Source organism: Lepisosteus platostomus, chromosome 6 (genome assembly GCF_059453375.1).
Source record: "Lepisosteus platostomus isolate fLepPlt1 chromosome 6, fLepPlt1.hap1, whole genome shotgun sequence".
In the NCBI taxonomy this organism is placed as follows: Eukaryota; Metazoa; Chordata; class Actinopteri; order Semionotiformes; family Lepisosteidae; genus Lepisosteus; species Lepisosteus platostomus.
In genome coordinates, this window is record NC_142616.1 from 33,927,003 (window position 1) to 33,944,759 (window position 17,757).

The 17,757-nt window shown below is 36.1% G+C and overlaps 2 protein-coding genes and 1 long non-coding RNA gene across 4 annotated transcripts in view; 1 reads left to right on the plus strand and 2 right to left on the minus strand.

Moving 5' to 3' along the window:
• LOC148661601 (G protein-coupled receptor kinase 5-like) overlaps positions 1–5,882 on the plus strand; it is a 29,202-nt gene extending 23,320 nt beyond the window's left edge. For both annotated transcript variants that reach the window (XM_088635532.1, XM_088635533.1), the window contains 3 exons: positions 596–733; positions 2,947–3,078; positions 3,785–5,882. In XM_088635532.1, coding sequence (XP_088491658.1) covers positions 596–733; positions 2,947–3,078; positions 3,785–3,886 — 372 coding nt within the window. In that variant the 3' untranslated portion in view covers positions 3,887–5,882. The remainder of the gene's footprint in view (positions 1–595; positions 734–2,946; positions 3,079–3,784) is intronic.
• A 1,387-nt stretch (positions 5,883–7,269) lies between these two features.
• LOC148661602 (uncharacterized) lies at positions 7,270–11,557 on the minus strand. The gene is made up of 2 exons (XM_088635534.1): positions 10,622–11,557; positions 7,270–8,704 (listed from the first exon to the last, which is right to left on the minus strand). The coding sequence occupies exons 1-2, from the start codon at positions 10,754–10,756 to the stop codon at positions 8,192–8,194; spliced, it is 648 nt and encodes a 215-aa protein (XP_088491660.1). The 5' UTR covers positions 10,757–11,557; the 3' UTR covers positions 7,270–8,191.
• A 157-nt stretch (positions 11,558–11,714) lies between these two features.
• LOC148661603 (uncharacterized) lies at positions 11,715–13,762 on the minus strand. The gene is made up of 2 exons (XR_015939576.1): positions 12,667–13,762; positions 11,715–12,581 (listed from the first exon to the last, which is right to left on the minus strand). It is a non-coding gene; the product is annotated as an uncharacterized LOC148661603 (long non-coding RNA).
• Positions 13,763–17,757: the final 3,995 nt, after the last annotated feature.

A 17,757-nucleotide genomic window follows, 5' to 3' on the forward strand; every position in this document is an offset into this window, starting at 1 on the left:
CCCGATAATTTTTTAGTGTATTAAGAAATATAATTTGCTGTTAATTTTTATTTATTTTATACAACTTAGTAACTTAGTATTTCAACTATAGAATCTCATATGTAAAGCTTAGGTCTTGTCTTGTTTGGCAAAAGGAGTTTGAATGACTCACTAGCACGAACTTTTAAACAGGACTTACACTAAGGATTAGACTTTTATTTACTTAGACCACAGGCTTTTAAGCATACGTTTGTGATCTCTGTGCACATAACCACTTCCTTTAAAAAATCTCTTACTCTGTATCTGTATCTGTACTGCAGAAGTAAAAAGTAGTAAAGTTGTGAATGTGATTTAAGATAGCTTATGCTATTCCTTATTTTTCCTATCTGAAAATATACAGTAATGTATATACTGTACTGCTGGTGAAGAATGGAACTTTAATTATTGGTGTGTTTCATTGTTTGTGTTTTAGCAGAATGTAGATTTAAAAGATTAAATACACCTAACTTTTTTTTCTGTGTTTTTGTATCAGTGTTTAAAATCTAAAGTAAATGTAAATATTATTAAAAGGCAGCTCTTCAAGAATCAAATTTCTAAAGCATAATTTGTTCTTCAGCCTCGTGCCGTGTACTGTAAAGATGTCCTAGATATTGAACAATTTTCCACTGTGAAGGGGGTTAACTTGGACCAAACAGATGATGACTTCTATTCCAAGTTTGCAACAGGGTCTGTTTCCATACCATGGCAGAATGAGGTGAGAAAAAAGGGCTTGCATATCGCCTTTAAAAATATTTCTGTTGTTTCTAGTCTCACCTAGTAATATTCACATTTTAAAATTCACAGAGCATTGCTTTTTACAATACTGTGAGTTCCATGACATTTTAAATTAACTTAAAGAGTGCAATTGCTGTACTTTAGAAGAAACACTTCACTTAAAATGCTTTGATAAGTACCAGAAAGCAGAAACATGCCACTGGCCTAAATTTTACAGCAGTGTGTGTATAGTATCAGATCTCTGCATATTACTGTTTGATAACTTCAGGAACCTTTGATCATTTATTTCTGTCTGTTATCAGATTTGATATTCTTAAGCAATCTTAACAGTCGTTAGCCACAGTGTCACAACTATTTGGCCGATAGACTAGATTAGGAAGGGAGGGAAAGCAGACCATAGAAGGCCAAATAGAGAAGCTGATTGTTGGGTCAAAGGTGGTGTTCATAGTTATGCAAATAAGAGATAAATGGTTTCACAAGCATACATTTGTCTCCCACATTGTGATTTTAAAAGTACAGTGTGATATTTCTTAGCCAGTGGGTGTGTGGGTGGGGATGAAGGTGCAGTTGAAATTTCAGTGGATTTGGATTGTGCAGTGTTTTGACAGGCAGTGCGCTTAGGACTGAAGTCTCATTTTTATGCAAAGGGTGATGTGTGTCTGGAGCAAAGTGCTCAGTCATGTTGTTAAATCTGACTACCTATGATCCATCAAGAAACACAAGGGCATGATCCAGTAAACTCTCTCTGATCCAGTAAACTTCTGGTACCCAGATATGGATATATTTGATATCGAAACAAAATAACGTTGTTAAAGATAATAATACTTTTCCCTTTCGTACAGATTTCTTTCTCTACTGTACACTGACATGTTCTGTGTGATTCAAAGATATTATAGCCTCCAATAGTTATGTTTCTTGAGACCCCATCTAATTAAAATTCAGTATGAACTTTTATGGAAACTGATTATTAACACATGAAATCCACAAAATATTACTTCCAACTGATTACTATCAGAAGCTTTCAGCCAACTACACCAAGTGTTCTGCAACTGCTAATCTTGGGAATCTGATAAATGTTTTCACATAGTGTTTCCTACCTACATACATTTTACAGTATGTATGTTTAGTGAAAAACTGTTAATTTAATGTGGTGTATGGTAACAGAAACTGCCTGCTTTATGATACCTCTCTTCTTAACCTTTGCTGATAATAACACAACACTAAAGCAAAAAGACTTAACCTTAGCTATGTTAACATAAAATAAATAAAATGTTAACTAAAATATATAAAATGCTTGATAGATTATAGACCAGGTTAATGTAACAACACTAGAAGGAAGAAGAGTTAGCAGTAACAATACATTCTTAGTTTTACTACAGTACGTCGCAATACATCTTTTGTGCATCCACTAGATGTCACTGTAAACAGAGCCTTATGTAGAGAGTTTGGTCAAGTTTACAATGGGCGCCATGTTACACACACTGAGAGCAGGATCATAAGAGTGTCATGGCATAAACTATCTGCACCACATGCTTGGAATGGCTTTGTTTGAATGTCCAGTAAAAAGCTGGAATTCTGAGGGCACACATGAATTCCACACAGCATGTCTTCCACACAACAAAAATATAATAGTGCCGTTTCTCACATAAGCTCATTCTACCCAGTTATAGTCATCTGATACCAGGTTGGCAAGACTCGATGAATGACTGGTACACAATAGTGTTTCTTTCAGCTTCATTTAGTGTTACTATATGATTCTATACTAATAGCAATTGTTTTTGTAAACTTGCTAGAAGGAGGTTTACAGTAGGCTAATTTCACTTCATTCAGACTGTGGATTTCTGTATCATGAATATATTTTCCTTTTAAGCAGGAAGAAGTAAGGCAGTCACAAGAAAAAATACATTTAATAAGTTTTAATGTAAGGGCATAAGTAATAAATTTTACAAATAAAATCTGTTTCTGTTTTGTTTTTTTCTAGATATTTCTGTCCTAAGTACTAAAAAGGCTGAACCTTCATAATACAGAGGTCCCAGACCCTGCTAACACCTCTATGCATTGCCTCACATATGTTGTTCAATGTCCAGGCTTTCAGATGCTGAGTGCTTGAAACCACTGTATTGTCTCGCCCTGTGTTATGTTTTTTCTTTAAGTCTGGCTTTGGCCTTTCAGTAACCCTTCCCTTTTCCCCAGATGATTGAAACCGAGTGTTTCAGTGAGCTGAACACATTTGGGACAATTGGAGAGCTTCCCCAAGACCTGGACAGGAGCTACCTCCCAGAGCCACCCAAGAAAGGAATACTTCACCGCTTCTTTCGACGTCAGGTAAATCTTGCACACCTTATCCAGTTGGGATTGCTCTATGTGGCCTCTCACAATAAGACTGAACAATATAATAAAAAATAATCCTATCACTTCTATAGTGCTTGTCTGGACACTGCAGGACATTACAGGTAATGGGGACTCCCCTCCACCACTGCCAGTGTGCAGCCCCACCTGGATGATGTGACAGCAGCCTTAGTGCTCTAGTACGCTCACCACACATCGGCTATCAGTGGGGAAGAGAACAGAGTGATGAAGCTAATTTATAGATGGGGATTATTAGGAGGACAAGATTGGTAAAGGTTGGAGGGAAACTTGGCCAGGACACTGGGGTAACACTGCTATTCTACCTAACACTTATATGTTTTCCCCTGTTTACCCTTAATATGCTTGACATAACCGTAATATTGGATAGCTTGATGGCTGAGACTGTGCATGGAGCTGCCCTTTGAAGAGATTATCATTTTTTTTTCAATTTCTTTTTTTCCCTAAGTATCTGTATTGTTTTTGTTTGTATGTATCCAATAGAATAATTCAGCTTGTTTAGCTCAACACAGAAATCAGTTCTATCATCGGGACATTACTTGAACAGCCCAGCACACTTCTTCATCCAGATTCATGCCATTACAGAGCTGACCAGAGGAAGATGAACAGTCTTTGGAGGCAGTGTTTGCCATTGTCTCATTGGTGTATTACAATGTTTTCACAGCATCACCAAAACAACTCTAACAGCCCTTCAAACTCCAAGACCCATTCCAACCACCATGTGAATTCCAATCACGTGACCTCGAACTCCACGGGCAGCAGCTAGTGAAGAGCCTTTGAACGGTCGCCACTGCCCCTAGCCCACCCTCTGGCTGCGTCCTCCAGCGTTGGTGAGAGCCGAAAGCGAAATGGGAACTCCTGGAAAAGCTGTAATGGTTTAGGAGGGGCAGAGACAGTAAATGCTGATATCCACCCAGTCCACACAATGGAGCTGTTCATTCATTCCACAGTGACAGTCAGAGCCTCTTTCTGGATGGAGATGTTCCAGTTCCACTCAGGTTTATACCACAGTTGATGCGCGCAAGATCAACAGCAAAACAAGTCTCCTTAGAACATTGCAATAGCAAAATTAATAAAACCAAGCTATGTACAAGACTACTTGCACGTATTAAAGAAACATGACATTGGACTAAAACTAAATTTTGTCTTTATTATAATTATTATTCTTAATTACTATTATAAGGGAAATAATACATTTTGTACATTTAACTCTTATTGTCTCAGTTTACATTTTTTGTACGTTTGTATTTGAATGAACGTTTGAATTTCGGATGATTTTTGTCAGTCCAACAGCCCAGGCAAAGTCAAGCGTTCTCTGAATGGCATCCACTGAAATTATTTGTATGAAATGCAATGTAGAACTTAATCGATTGATTTTATTTTTTATATTTATGTATACATAGGCTGTATATATATGTATATGATTTTGTTTAATTTCCAATACTTTTTATGTTTTCTGGGACCTTCACAACCTGATTTGCCAGATCAGTTTGCCTTTTCATTATTTAATACCATTGCAGATTTTAATGTGGAAAGCTGTTTTTTGTGTTATTTATTAAAGTGTACCCTGTCAAAGTAAATACTCAAGTATATTGCAGATTTGGATAGCTACCAGGGGTGATTTAGTCTTTACGGATGTTGTCATGTATCCTAGAAGTGCTGTACCACAAGCAATGCTAATCACTTTAAAAAAAAAAACTTTCCTCTTCCCTTTTCATTTTCAGAACATTCCTCTATGAATAACTCTTTTTCTAGAAAATTTCAAAAGTAATAAGCATTGGCTATTTGGAATGCGTGTATAATAGTTACCTGTGTTAGTCTGTGGCGCTGGTCCTATTCAAGGGCAGAAAACAAATGTAAGAATTGTATGTGTCCCACTGAAACAATAAAGCAGAAGTTAGAGAACATTCTAATAGCCAACTAGTACAGAAACTCACAGGAGTTCTCTTCTCTTTTGTCCTATGGGCACGTGTTGCTGTGTGTAGAATGTCTGAATATGTTATATGGATGTTGCTATTGTTCAAGACATAGTGTTCATTTTTAACATAGAGGATGCCTACTTTATCTCTCATTTTACAGCTATAGGAATTTGTTTTTAATCTTATTTTTCATACGCTCCGGGTTGAGCAGCAGTTTGCAAAGGAGTCGGTGGTTCAATCACAGTTACCCATGTTAAAAAATGTATTTAGCTTTATCTGACCCTTACTTGCTAAAACTTAAGGTAGTAATTTAAATTAGCTCCTTGTCAATAAGGATAGAATGTGAAAAATGTGTACAGTATGTTACTTTTAGAACATTCAAGAAAATATCATTCTAATATGTTCAAGACACAGTAGTATTTAATTATAAATCTTAAACATGTTACTTTCCTTACTGTGTGCAATTTTTGTTTAAATTGGGTATCGAAAATTGTATTGCTTGTACTTAATTTTTTTGTTTAAAGAAGAAGTTAATCCTGTAATGATATGGTTAAATACATGAGTGGTGAAAATCTAAGGGAACAAAGAAATTGGGTGAAATTTCAGAACCCCACAATTATTTGAGAGGAGTGCATTCACAACTATATAAGGACCCATCTTTGAACAGTGTTTCAAGTACAAAAGAAAACATATAAAATTTATACACTGCTACATTGTAAGGTCTAATGTTTTACTTAATTACACTCCTCTATTCTGTTCCCGGAGTGTGCAGGAACTCCAGGAACTTTTTGCTATGTTCTGTGCCTTCAAACATTAAATCATATGCCTTTGCCAAGCAAAAAATATTTGGTCCCACATTCTGACGTGTCTTCTTTTGTGTCAAATTTATATTTGACAGTTTCCATTGTTTTTCAGATTACACCTCAATCTTCATAAACTACGTCTCTTAATTTGTGAACAGTACTGTGATACTCGGCCCAATGCCATGAAGGCTGTAGTTTTAATTTACCCTTTGCTTTAGAGCTCCCGTATAATCTGAGTAACCGCTAATAAAGGGATTATGTAGGCTGAATGCTTTGGCCATTTCCTCTGTTCTAGCTCTACAAAATATATCACAATTAAAACTAGACATTTACACTGCAATTAAATGTGTTCAAATGTAACAGAGCTCATTTGGCAATTAAACTGTAACAGAAGATGACATCACCCCCTTGGAACCTGGATCATGCCTTGGCAGGAGGCCTGACCTTTCAGCGTAATAGAATTCTCCACTGTCTGAGGACTGCTACTACAGTATGAGGCATTGCCTGCGAGCCACGTTCGTCATGCTAGTGCTGTAATTTGGATCACAGAGACTGATGCATGTTAGTTACTGAAGTTTCTGCAGACGAGAAGATGGGGTTTAGAAGGGGAGAATGTAAAAGAGCTCATTTGCGCTCAGTTTACAAAAGGTGACTTCACTGTCTTGAAACGTGGATAACATTGAATTCTCCTGCTGCAAGAGGCTTGGCCTTTGGGCATAATGGAATTCTGTGCTGTCTAGGGAGGGGCACAGTGGCTCTGAAGCTAGAGTTTCCTGCGAACAGACAGCTACATTCACCACACCAGAGTGTTCACTGGGTCATGGCATCAGAGTTCAGCTACCTGCCAAAAGATTTTTTCCAGTACCAGTTCTCAAAATGTGATTGACCTTTTATTTTCTCTCATACGTAGTTTTCTTGTAGATTTCTGTTTTCGTAGTTACATTGAAGTTGTAAATGTAGTCGTGTAGTTACATCTTGTGGGCTCACATTTTAAATGTCTCTTTCCAGGTACATTCAGTCTGTGACTTCGCTTTCAATATTCATATATTGTGAAGTGAAGCAGAATACATGTAGATGTGCAGTGAGTCAAACGTGGCTCCAAACTGCCATTCTTCATGCAAGCTGAAGTGGAGTGATTCTTTCGGTAATGGTTCACTAAGAACCTATAGTATGGACACACTGGTATCTGATGAGACCTGCATTAGACTTTTAATTACATGGAAACTGAAGCGAGACTATTCAACTTGGCATCACAGTAGAACATAACAGATTTTCACTTTGGTAGCACACTTTTCTATTTGTGTTTTCTCCAGCTTAGTTACTTCTCACAGAATTTCATTTGCATCTCTCTGCCTTGCTTTGTTTCCAATCTGCCGCTTTTAGCTTTTTTCAGGCTTGTGACAGAAACACAGACACAGATGGGAGGTGGCTGAAAGCCTTTAATTTTAATTTAATTATTTTACCAAACTGTCATGCAAACATGCTGGAACATCTAATAAAAGCTGCAATAAAAGGGCCCATTCTATGAAACCTTGTCCAATTTGTATATCAATAATATAAGCTAATATTGATTTAATTAATGCACATAAATCAATAAAGCAGCATAACATTTTATTTTAATCAAAAGTATTTGGGCATATCTTGAAGAAAATAAAACAGGATATAAATTTTGAAGCTTTTATACCTGGGAACATCAGTCAGAAAAGAGGGTATGAATGATTCAAAAACGTTAATGTCACTTGCTTGTGAATCATTTAAAAAAATGCCTTCTGTTAAAAGAAAACACTACAACAGATTTGCATTCTTTATATTTTAAAAATTCAAGAAATGAAGAATTATTTATCCATGACTAAAAGTTATTATCTTCATAGATTCTGAACAAACACAGCTAAGATTAGTATACTTGGACATTTCTTCTATACTTTACATTACCAGCACTGGTTTCTCATTAATATTTCCATGAAGGCTCCTCTTTTCTTACATGCTAGAAAGTCAGCTTTTATTGTGGAAATATAAAGAAACCTATAAAACCTGCTGGATGCTTTGCCTCCAAAACTGGTGTACGAGCCTCTGGGATGTACTGAGAATAATTACACTGCATTTAGGAACAAATGTTAAAAGAACACAACTAAATTGTTATAAGTGTGTTTGTTTTTAGTTACCATCAGATCACTAAATGAGGTGGTTTTAAACAATGCTGTCATTAGGAACTCTACGAAACAATTTCAAGGAAAAAAGGACAGGAAAGAAATGTGTTTGATGATAGTTTAGAACCCATTGTCCTTCACCTCCACACATGCACCAAATGTATTCACATTCTTAAGAGAATAACTTAAATGCTGGGTCAGCTTATGATTTGAACACCCGCCAGCTATTGATTTTGTTCCAGCAGTCTGTCTTGCAGCGCTTGTAGAAATCGAGGACGCTCAATGACTTGACTTTGCTGCCACGCTCCATCTGGGACCGACTCTCCAGCTGCTCATAGTATTTGGGGACAGGACCCGTAATGATGGCTGCGCAGCTGTTGCGGCGACACATTCTTCTGCTGTGGCATTGCTGAGTCAGGCCTGACCTTGCATTTGGGCTATGATGAGACTCAATGTTTTTCAGCTCCATCAGCCTCTGGCTGAAGTAGTCCTGCATGTTTTGTTCATGGAATCCCCCATTCCAGTCACCTAAATCCTGGGAGAGGTGATTGCTCTCGGTGCCATTGGCAATCTCCTGGGATTTCAAGCTTTCACAGGTGACGGGTCTTACAGCAGAGTTACCCTCAAACCGTGGTGGGGAGGCCAGGCTTCTCTTGTGTGGCAAGTCCTGAAAGACTGGGCTGGAGTTTGCACTTGCAGGTAGACTCCTTGAAACCTGGGAAAATGAAAAAAAATTGAAGCACGGGTTTCTTTTTATTTTATGTTCTTTTAGAACGTCCACTTACAACATACTTCATCTGGCATTATTTTGAAAATAATGTGCAGTGCTGCAATCAATACAAACAAAACTTAATGAAATGGATAGTGTGGCACAGATCCCAAATAACGCACACCATGAGCAGTAGTAAAACTATGATTTTATTGGAATGCGTCAAATAAATGTGACATATACCTGGGTAATGTTCTCATACTTAGAGAATTTTAATTCCAAAATGTATTGTACTGTTTTTCTACCACTTTTGTAAAGACTTTGTAAAACAACATACAGCTAGTACAGGTCGTAGAGAGGAAAACCTTCTGCTGAAATGTGTTAAAGTACATCATACTGAGAGGCAGTGTGGGATTATGAAATGTCTTATTTTGAAAGCTTCATTTGAGAAAATGTGCAGTGTGTTATTTTCTGAATGGAAGAAAACAGAGGAATGGTTTATGAGTTACATTCTAAAATAGAGGAGACTGGGAAAAATAGCTCTGTGTCTCAGGAGGGATAAATCACAAGAAAACATCCCTCATTGGCACTCATGCATTTCCTTCAGTTTTTGCTTTATGATCAGTTCCAACTTCCTAGGCTAGATTGGTACCAGATGGAAAGTAAGTTATGAAGGCTGTTCTAATGAGGCACAGCATAAATATTTGGCTCCAGATTACGTGTGATGTATTTGTGTGAAAGAATCTATTTACATTTATCATGTAATAAAAGCTTTCAAGAAATTGAATCTCCAAAGCTTTTGAACATCAGTGTACATTTTTAGCCTTACCTTGTTCTGTTCCTGAACAATAAATCACTGTATTTATGTTTTCTCTTTATTTTTTTCCACGACTTTCAGTTTGAATTTCAAAGGCTTTGATGCACTTTTTATCAAGACTTTAGTAACGAACCACCCTTTCATGTGGGGTTCAGACCACAGCTATTATTTTGCAACATAAATGTTGATTTTTACTACGTGGATTTTGTTCAGCTTTGCACAGATGTAGTTTACAGCATAACCTTCATTCCTTACAGGGCTTTTCCTGCTATGTTCTGTGGCAACATTCTTAAAGCTGTACACCCAGGCTAGTTGGATTCCAAGACACCTTATGTTTCTTTAGAAATATTGTACTTTGTTAAAAAAATATTCAAAGTCTTGGCTGGCCACAGCTATTAGTCACAGTCATGTGCATTTAAATATGGAACACACAGAGGAAACAGGCTTTATGCCTTCACATCTTTCCAAATCATCCGAGACAGGCTAATTTTGCATTGCAGAGAAATTGTGATTTGTTCAAAGTAAATTTCAATTTTTAATGACATAATGATTCATGCATTCATCTAGCCATTCATTTTCACCTTCTTGTCCTGGCAATGTTTGTGGCATAATTCATGATATATTTAATTCGTTTTTTACACTGTTGGTCAGACTTAGAGAGAGATGTGCTGTTATGTTAGCTCCACATCTGTGCAATTGTTTGTATCACATTACACATCTGAATTTCCTATTAGTTTATTACATAAGAGAATTTCAGCTGGGAAGAAAAAAATGGTGAAAGAGGGATAGCTTCCAAAATAAATACATAATGTTTTGGAGATTCAATCATAATATACAGATTTTAAATGCTAGTCCAGATGGAAGAGGCTGACCACGGCTGCTTAAAAGGGCTGCAGCATAGTGTGTGATTGAGGACTTTGGATTTCAGAGCAGAGGGTCACAGCTCAAAGCCCAGGAGGGACAGAAGACACAACAGGCAGACAGATGGGTTCCTCACTCACATTACTCTAGTAAATGCCAGCTGCACTAGCAGGTCTCCAGCCCATTGTTTTGAATGAGAATTCATTCTTAATTGACTCAGCAGGTAAAATAAAAGAATTCCATACCTTGATGTCCTGGAACCCGGGATACTCCGGAATGCTGGGCAGGATACAGACTCCAGTACTGTTTGACCTCCGCCGTGCCCCATACCTTCGTGAATGAGTCCGTTTTAGATGGACCGAGTTTCCATAGTAAGGCATTGTGTTTCCAAAAAATTCCTTATAAAAGTTATCAATAAATCTTTACAATTTATTGTTCAGAATTTATCTTTAAAAACTTAACACTCATTTAGCTGTATTCAGGGATCTCATGGTTAAATTGCTGCTTTTTGAAAAATATGCTGTCAAAATAATTTGAGGCGAAATTAAAAATTATTTATCGCAGCTGCAGCTTCTCGCAAGATCTGTTTTCCAGGACAGAGCCTTGCAATTGCCTTGCTTAGGGGCTGATTGCCTTTTTCCTCTTAATGGATCCCACAAGTTCCTCACAGCTTTAGATCTTGAAAATCCATGGGCTTCAGATCAAAGTGTTTAGAGGGATTATCAGAGCTCTGCCTGCTGCTTGGATTTGCTAATGTCAAAGTCTTTTGCTCACATGAGCCAGTCCTTATCAGATCCTGGTCATGACATCTACACTCAATTATGGATAGAATAACACGTAATTGCTCCAAAAACACCTGTTGGTTTTGCCTCAGCATTTGCCAGCTCTATCGGCAAAAACGTGTATGCTTCTTACAGTACTTTAGTGTTAGACTGAAAAAACCAAGAAGACAGATCATCTTGGTAGATGTGGCACAATGACCGCATAACCTACAAGGCACAAAGTGTTAGTGACTGTGAGAAGGATTAATTTCCTTTGCAGGAACACCTGGTGTTTATAAATACCTTCATTTCTGAGCATAAGCATTTCTTGGGTTTAATAAACAGTGCTACAATGGCAGTGTTTATCATTATGGAAGAAAATTTAAGTTGATTCATAAATATACAGTATACTAAGGAGGTCTTAAAATGCAATAAATACAGAAGTATTGATTGTAATATTCATTCGTTGCATTTTAAATGCCTTTTAGTACATTTTTGTTGAATATGATTTACCAGCAATAACTGTGGTCTTCTGTTCTGTTGAACTGCACTGGTCTTTTAAAGGAGTGTACACCTGTGGTTTTCGATCTCATTTATTTATTTTTGCTCCCTCTTTTTTCTTATTTATTCTTCAGCGCTCCTTCTATTTAATATGCTATATAATATGGCAATGTAGCAAGAAAAACTATCCTAAAAACTATTAAACTGAGGGGATTAAAATTTATTTTACACTGAGTTTCAAAACCCACTTTCAAAGCACTGCTCGTTACATTGAGCTAACTACCTACAGTATGTAGAAGCTCTTAAGAAAGAGAATATAAAAAGCAAAAAACATGTTCACAAAGTAGGAGCATAAATCAAGCAAAAGTCTACCCAGAATGTTGCAAATGAATCAAAATCAAAATGTTGCAAAACTATCTTATTGTTGATTTGAAACCCAGATAGGCTGGAGTTTCCAATATTCTCAACTCAGTTACATCTCTAAATAACAGGCTATAAAAACATTTCAGTACATTCAAGAAACAGTCAACAGACATTCAGGACTTAGAACTGCTACATAAACAAAGAAAAATACTTCAAATATAAGCTTTATCACCTTTTAACCTAAATTCTAAAACATTATAGAAGTGACTCAGTGAAAGCCCACAAATAAAAACAAGTAATGCCCAGAAGATGTACATTTTAGACAAGTAAAAGGGGTCAAGATTAAAAAATAAAAACTAATTAAAAGGTGCTGGAAATGGTATACAGGAATATAAAAGTCATAAGGCAAAGAGGAAGGATTAGAGAAGAAAACAAGTTTAGAGGGGTAAACAAAATCCCAACACATTTTATAAACCTGCCACAAAAGCAAAAGTAAAAATAATGCAGTACATAACACATTTTCACTGCATGCCTTAAAATAATCTGTTTGAAGCTTGCATGGTTTGAAGCCACAATATTGCTTTATTTTGCCTCATTAAATCCATTCTTACATGAGCTAGAAATCAACCTACAACATACAAATAGAGTGACTCAGGCCCTAGAACCTGAAGAGCTCCAGCAGAGCTGTCCAGTAGTTTTAAAGGTCACCTGCATCGGACTGCCATATTATTAATATAATTGATATATTATTCACTCTTATCTCTGTGTTATTGCATACATAGTATAATGAAAATCAGAATTGAAATACAGTTGGATTAATTGTCAATTAAAAGTAATACAGAAGGCCATAAATTGAACATAGGCGATAATATTTTTTACATTCTAATTTATCGCCCTGTTTTTGAGTCTGTATACATAAAAGCTACAATGATGAATAATAAGTCAAATTAGAAGACATTATGAAACTAAATTACTTCATATGAGATAGATAAGTGATGAAAAATGTATCCTGGCCTGATTTCTCTTTTAAAATTTGTTTGTTTTTTAAATGTTTTTAGAAGCAATAGTTTTAAACATTTCAATTTTTTTTTTCATTAACACAATCATATCATGCCATTATAATAAAATTAGAATTTTTCTGGTGTTCCCAGTGAAGCAGGCTCGGATACTAAAACTAGTTCAGTATAGTTTAGAACACATTGTGGCAAAGGTCAATACTTTCTTTACCTCAAAGAAAAGCTAAGACTGAGATAATAGTGACATCTGTCAACAACAGCTCTACACATTCTATGACTTGTTATTCCTAAAGCCTTAGCGTAGTTAGGGACTCAAACCAGTGGCTCTTTAACGTCATTAGCAATTAAGCCCCTCTATATAAGGTAAGCAACATGTCTTTTAGCTCTTGTTTTTTTTTGTACCCTTATACCATTACTCTTTCTCTGAGCTCCAGGGTTTCTTACTGCAGTCAGCAGACCATTCTGTTCCTTGAGATTTTATTCGCAATAAATTGTTATTGAGTAATATTTCAAAAGCATGTTTCATGTTTAAAAGTATCATTTTATATTTAGTTTCAATAGACATTATTTTGCCTTTTATGCTTTGTTGCAGTCATCTTCTGTTTTACATGTTTCATTGTGTGACAGTAGTGCAAGTATCACTCTGTGGTACTCTAAAAACACTTTAAAAAAACTTAAATAAATATGTAATGTGTAAATGTAAAAATCGAATGTAAATGTGATTCTGTACTATTCTTTAAACAAAGAGATTAGCTGCTTTACATACCAAGACTTTTATTACATGAATTTCAAGCTGAACTCAAACAACTACTCCTGATTACCGAGCAGTGAAGGACAAGCTGAAGCGATTAACTGTGTGAGGTGTGAAGCGTGTTTGTAGCAGAAGGTGTTCTTCTCCATGTGAGGGAAAAAGGCATGATGTTGTGTTACACAGAGACAGCTGGTGGGCTCTGGTAAGAGCATTATTGAGGCGATCAACATGAGAAAATGTGGACAGGAGCTGTAAAAAGAATCCTGTTCGTTAAAGACCTGTCTGGCATATGAGACTGGCAACGGCATGGGATAACATAAACAAGGGGCTGCTTTTTCCTTTTCCAGCATAGTGCTGTCCAGAAAATGTAAGTTTCTGGAAGAACCCAAGAATGTGTTTTAATGCAGCGTCTGACATCCTGCTTAACAGACTCTTTAAGCTAGTAAAACAAAACTTTCTTGTGTTGAAGCTCCTGAGTAAGATTTGTATTGCTTTATACTGTCTCTTGTTCTAAAAGTTGTAAGCATGATGGCAGCAAATTGGCTTTTTTTAATCTTATTTAGATATAAACTTGTTTACATATAAACCTCCAAGGGTAGATAAATACGTTCAACTACTATACTGAATTTTTTTAATATTCTGAATTTGTCACAGCTTATTCAAAAGTTCGTTCCTTCAAACATTCACAATTTTATTCGGGAAATAATATTTCCTGTTCCCCTTCTTGTGTGGAGAACCTGTGCAGCAGCAAAACTTCTCCCTTAATCTCCAGCAAAAATTGATTTGACTAAACTTTGGAACATCTGGGAAACATTAATAGCATTTACAATGCTTGGTTAAGGTAATAATGATGTAATGATCACATTAAGATGATTATTTGGATATGCCCAAGGTCTCTTCAACTTGAGTACTCCAATACCAACATGTTCAAAGCTGACAAGAAAAGGAATGAGGTCATCAGCCAAAATCCTATATTTATTAACATATTCCTTATTGAGAAGTCATAATTGTTTAAGCATTCTGAGAAAATGAACTCTGTTGTGAAAGAAGAATAGGTAAATTGAAAGACATTTAATATTAAACTAATCTAAACTAATAAGATTACACATCCTATTGCACATAATATGTATTGTAGTTTAAATGTACCCTTTTTGTAGAATAGCATGTCCTTCAGTCATATATATAAAACATCTGTTATATATTACTTTTAAAATGATACACTAATATGTTTATCACTGAAAAAAAAAGAAAACTAACAGATACTGTTCAAATCTGTCGTTTTCCTGTAGGTTATGTAATTATGTTTCTGTTTTCTAAGCATTGAGATTTCACTGCTTTGAATAACAAGATATTTTCCTTTTTAGGTTGTGAACAGTGGCAGAACAGTTATTTAAGATGCAGAATTATGGTCATGAAGAGTGGTAGTGATGTCTCTTGGACTGTCAGGCATTACTGCTCATGTAGGGAACCTAATCTGCACTTGGGTTATTTATTGGGTACAAGGTGGATATTAATGACATCTGGTGGATGAAAATAGATTTACAGAGTCCTTGAATATGAATTTGTTAAATTATAATCTAGAACTTTCATTTTATGTAACACATAAAATTCTGGATTATAATTCTAGACTACAGCACCTGTAGACTAGAAAAAAAGGTTATCAGAAATGTTCTTCTCTGCTTCTCTGGATAATTAACATATATATCAATCTTCAAAGACAGTTAAAAATGAAGCAAAATCACACTGCCACAGTGAGAAATTAGTACTTTAGTATTTCATTGCTCCAAAATAGTGTGCTTAAACCAGATTTGTTCAAACAAATCACACATTGCTACCCTAAAGCCTTAGATATCTTAACTGCAATCAGGAGGTACAATTTATGTACAGTATGTACACATTGATAAGAGACTAACCCAAAAAGATTTGTGGCTGCAATTGCTGCCCAAAGTGCCTCTACTAATTATTGATTCCATTGGTCTGAATATCAATGCATATTTCAGCTTTTTTTCTCTTTAGGCTTCCATTAGAAGTCTTTAGTTTGAATAGTCCAGTTAAAAATATATGCATCATTTTGTAATTTCACAAAATAGGACAACACTGGAAAGGTCTGAATTCTAATGCAAAGCCTTGTATATACAGTAGAAACACACATCACACTACACCAAGACACAGAGGAACTAGTAACTGTGGTATTTAAGATTGTCGTCAGCATCACAAAATACCTCTTAGCACTTGATTCTCTGAACAATTACATTGATCACACTGAAATTACACTAAAAACACATGATCACATTTTCTTTAAGGGAACAGTTAGGTTCAATTACTACTGTTACTTAATCAGAACTCTGCAAAGAAAACCAGATTCATGAAGACGATGTTGAAATCCTGGATCAGAGATGTTGTATCCAGATAGCACCAATATTTCTTGAGTATCTGTAACAGTTCTACAAGTGCATACATCTGGTTTGTGAAACACTTTTGCCTTTGCCAGCTTTATATTGTTAGTTATTAGAGGTGTTTGCCCCAGGTGAGTGACTCAGCAGGCACCTAACTGCATTCCCAACTCAGTTACTCAGTCAACCGCACATTCTCAGGAAGGCAACTCCACCCGTTCACAAGCTTTCAGAGACTTCCAGATGAGCAGATGTCTGCATGTGAATACTTTCTGAGCTATATTTTATTAAGGTTACGAGAGGTGGTTAACTTTGACGTACTTGTGTATGAAACATATTTCATGGTAAACATGATGGAACCACAGCATGTTTGCGTCACATACAGGGCCATGTTACTGGTATGTAGGTTTGCACACATACCTATTCTTTTTTTAAAAATGCACACTTATTTCCCATTTTCAACAAAAAAAGAAAAGGATGCAAAATGGGAGACAAAGGCAGTACTACCTGGAAGTTATTAACTAAGGTTTGGTAGGGATAACGACAAGTCATACACAGCTGTACTGTACCTGATCATCATCGTTACAAACTTAGCTATAAGTATTGTCCCTAGTGAACTGTCTGTAATAGTTCTCTTTGATGTGGCATATGGTTTAGGCCACTGGATTGTCACTATTGAAAATCTTGAGCACCTGCATTGCAGTGTTGTGTCTATAGAAGCCTGTGGTTCAAAGGTGAAGGGAAGTACAGTACACAGTATAAACACTCTTGAGCTTGTGAACAACAACCACAGATCATTCATTTGAAAACACATGGTTAAAATGGTGTGAATTCCTGTACCATTTACTGTTAATCTGTATTTCTTGTTTTTGCAAATGCAACCAAACAATTGAAATAAAAAATCCAAAGTCTGTGTTGGGACCCTGCCTGTACAGTCATTCCTAGCTTGTCAAGCTGTCCCTTCTTGTACGATCAATGAATTGACTAACAATAATTTAATAGTTTAAGATTAGTAGTAATGACTAGAGCTAAATGTATAAAATGTAGATGTCCCCTTAACAAATCAGATTATGTTGCTTAAGTGTTCTCCAGAGAAGTTTCATTATGACACACGCAGAAAGTGGGGAGTTACAGTGGGTACTTGTCCCTTCATGCATCTGATCACTGCTGTCCTACGCTGTTGACATTTTCTGTGTGGCAGATGAGCAGATACCACAAAGATTTGCATTTAAAATCTTTTATTTATATTAAAAAAAACATTAATACATTCAGACATTTAAACCACACTGATTACTTTGTTTACAAACTATCCTGAATTCCTTTCGGACAGGCTTTAGCAGGGTTTGTGTTCAGTGATTGGACCAACAATGCCGATGTCATGCTGCACTGAGTCTCTTGTATGTGAAACATGCTTAAGGGCACTGGATTGTTGCAGCTGACAGGCTTCATCCTGCCCTCATCACTGATTATCTGCCCAAAAAGTATCATATTAACTCAATAATAACTCTGAAAATAAAACAAAAAATAAATCCCACACAAGAGAAGCTGAAGCACAAATTTGACCATGAAGTGTTTTATGCTGCTAAACAGTCTATG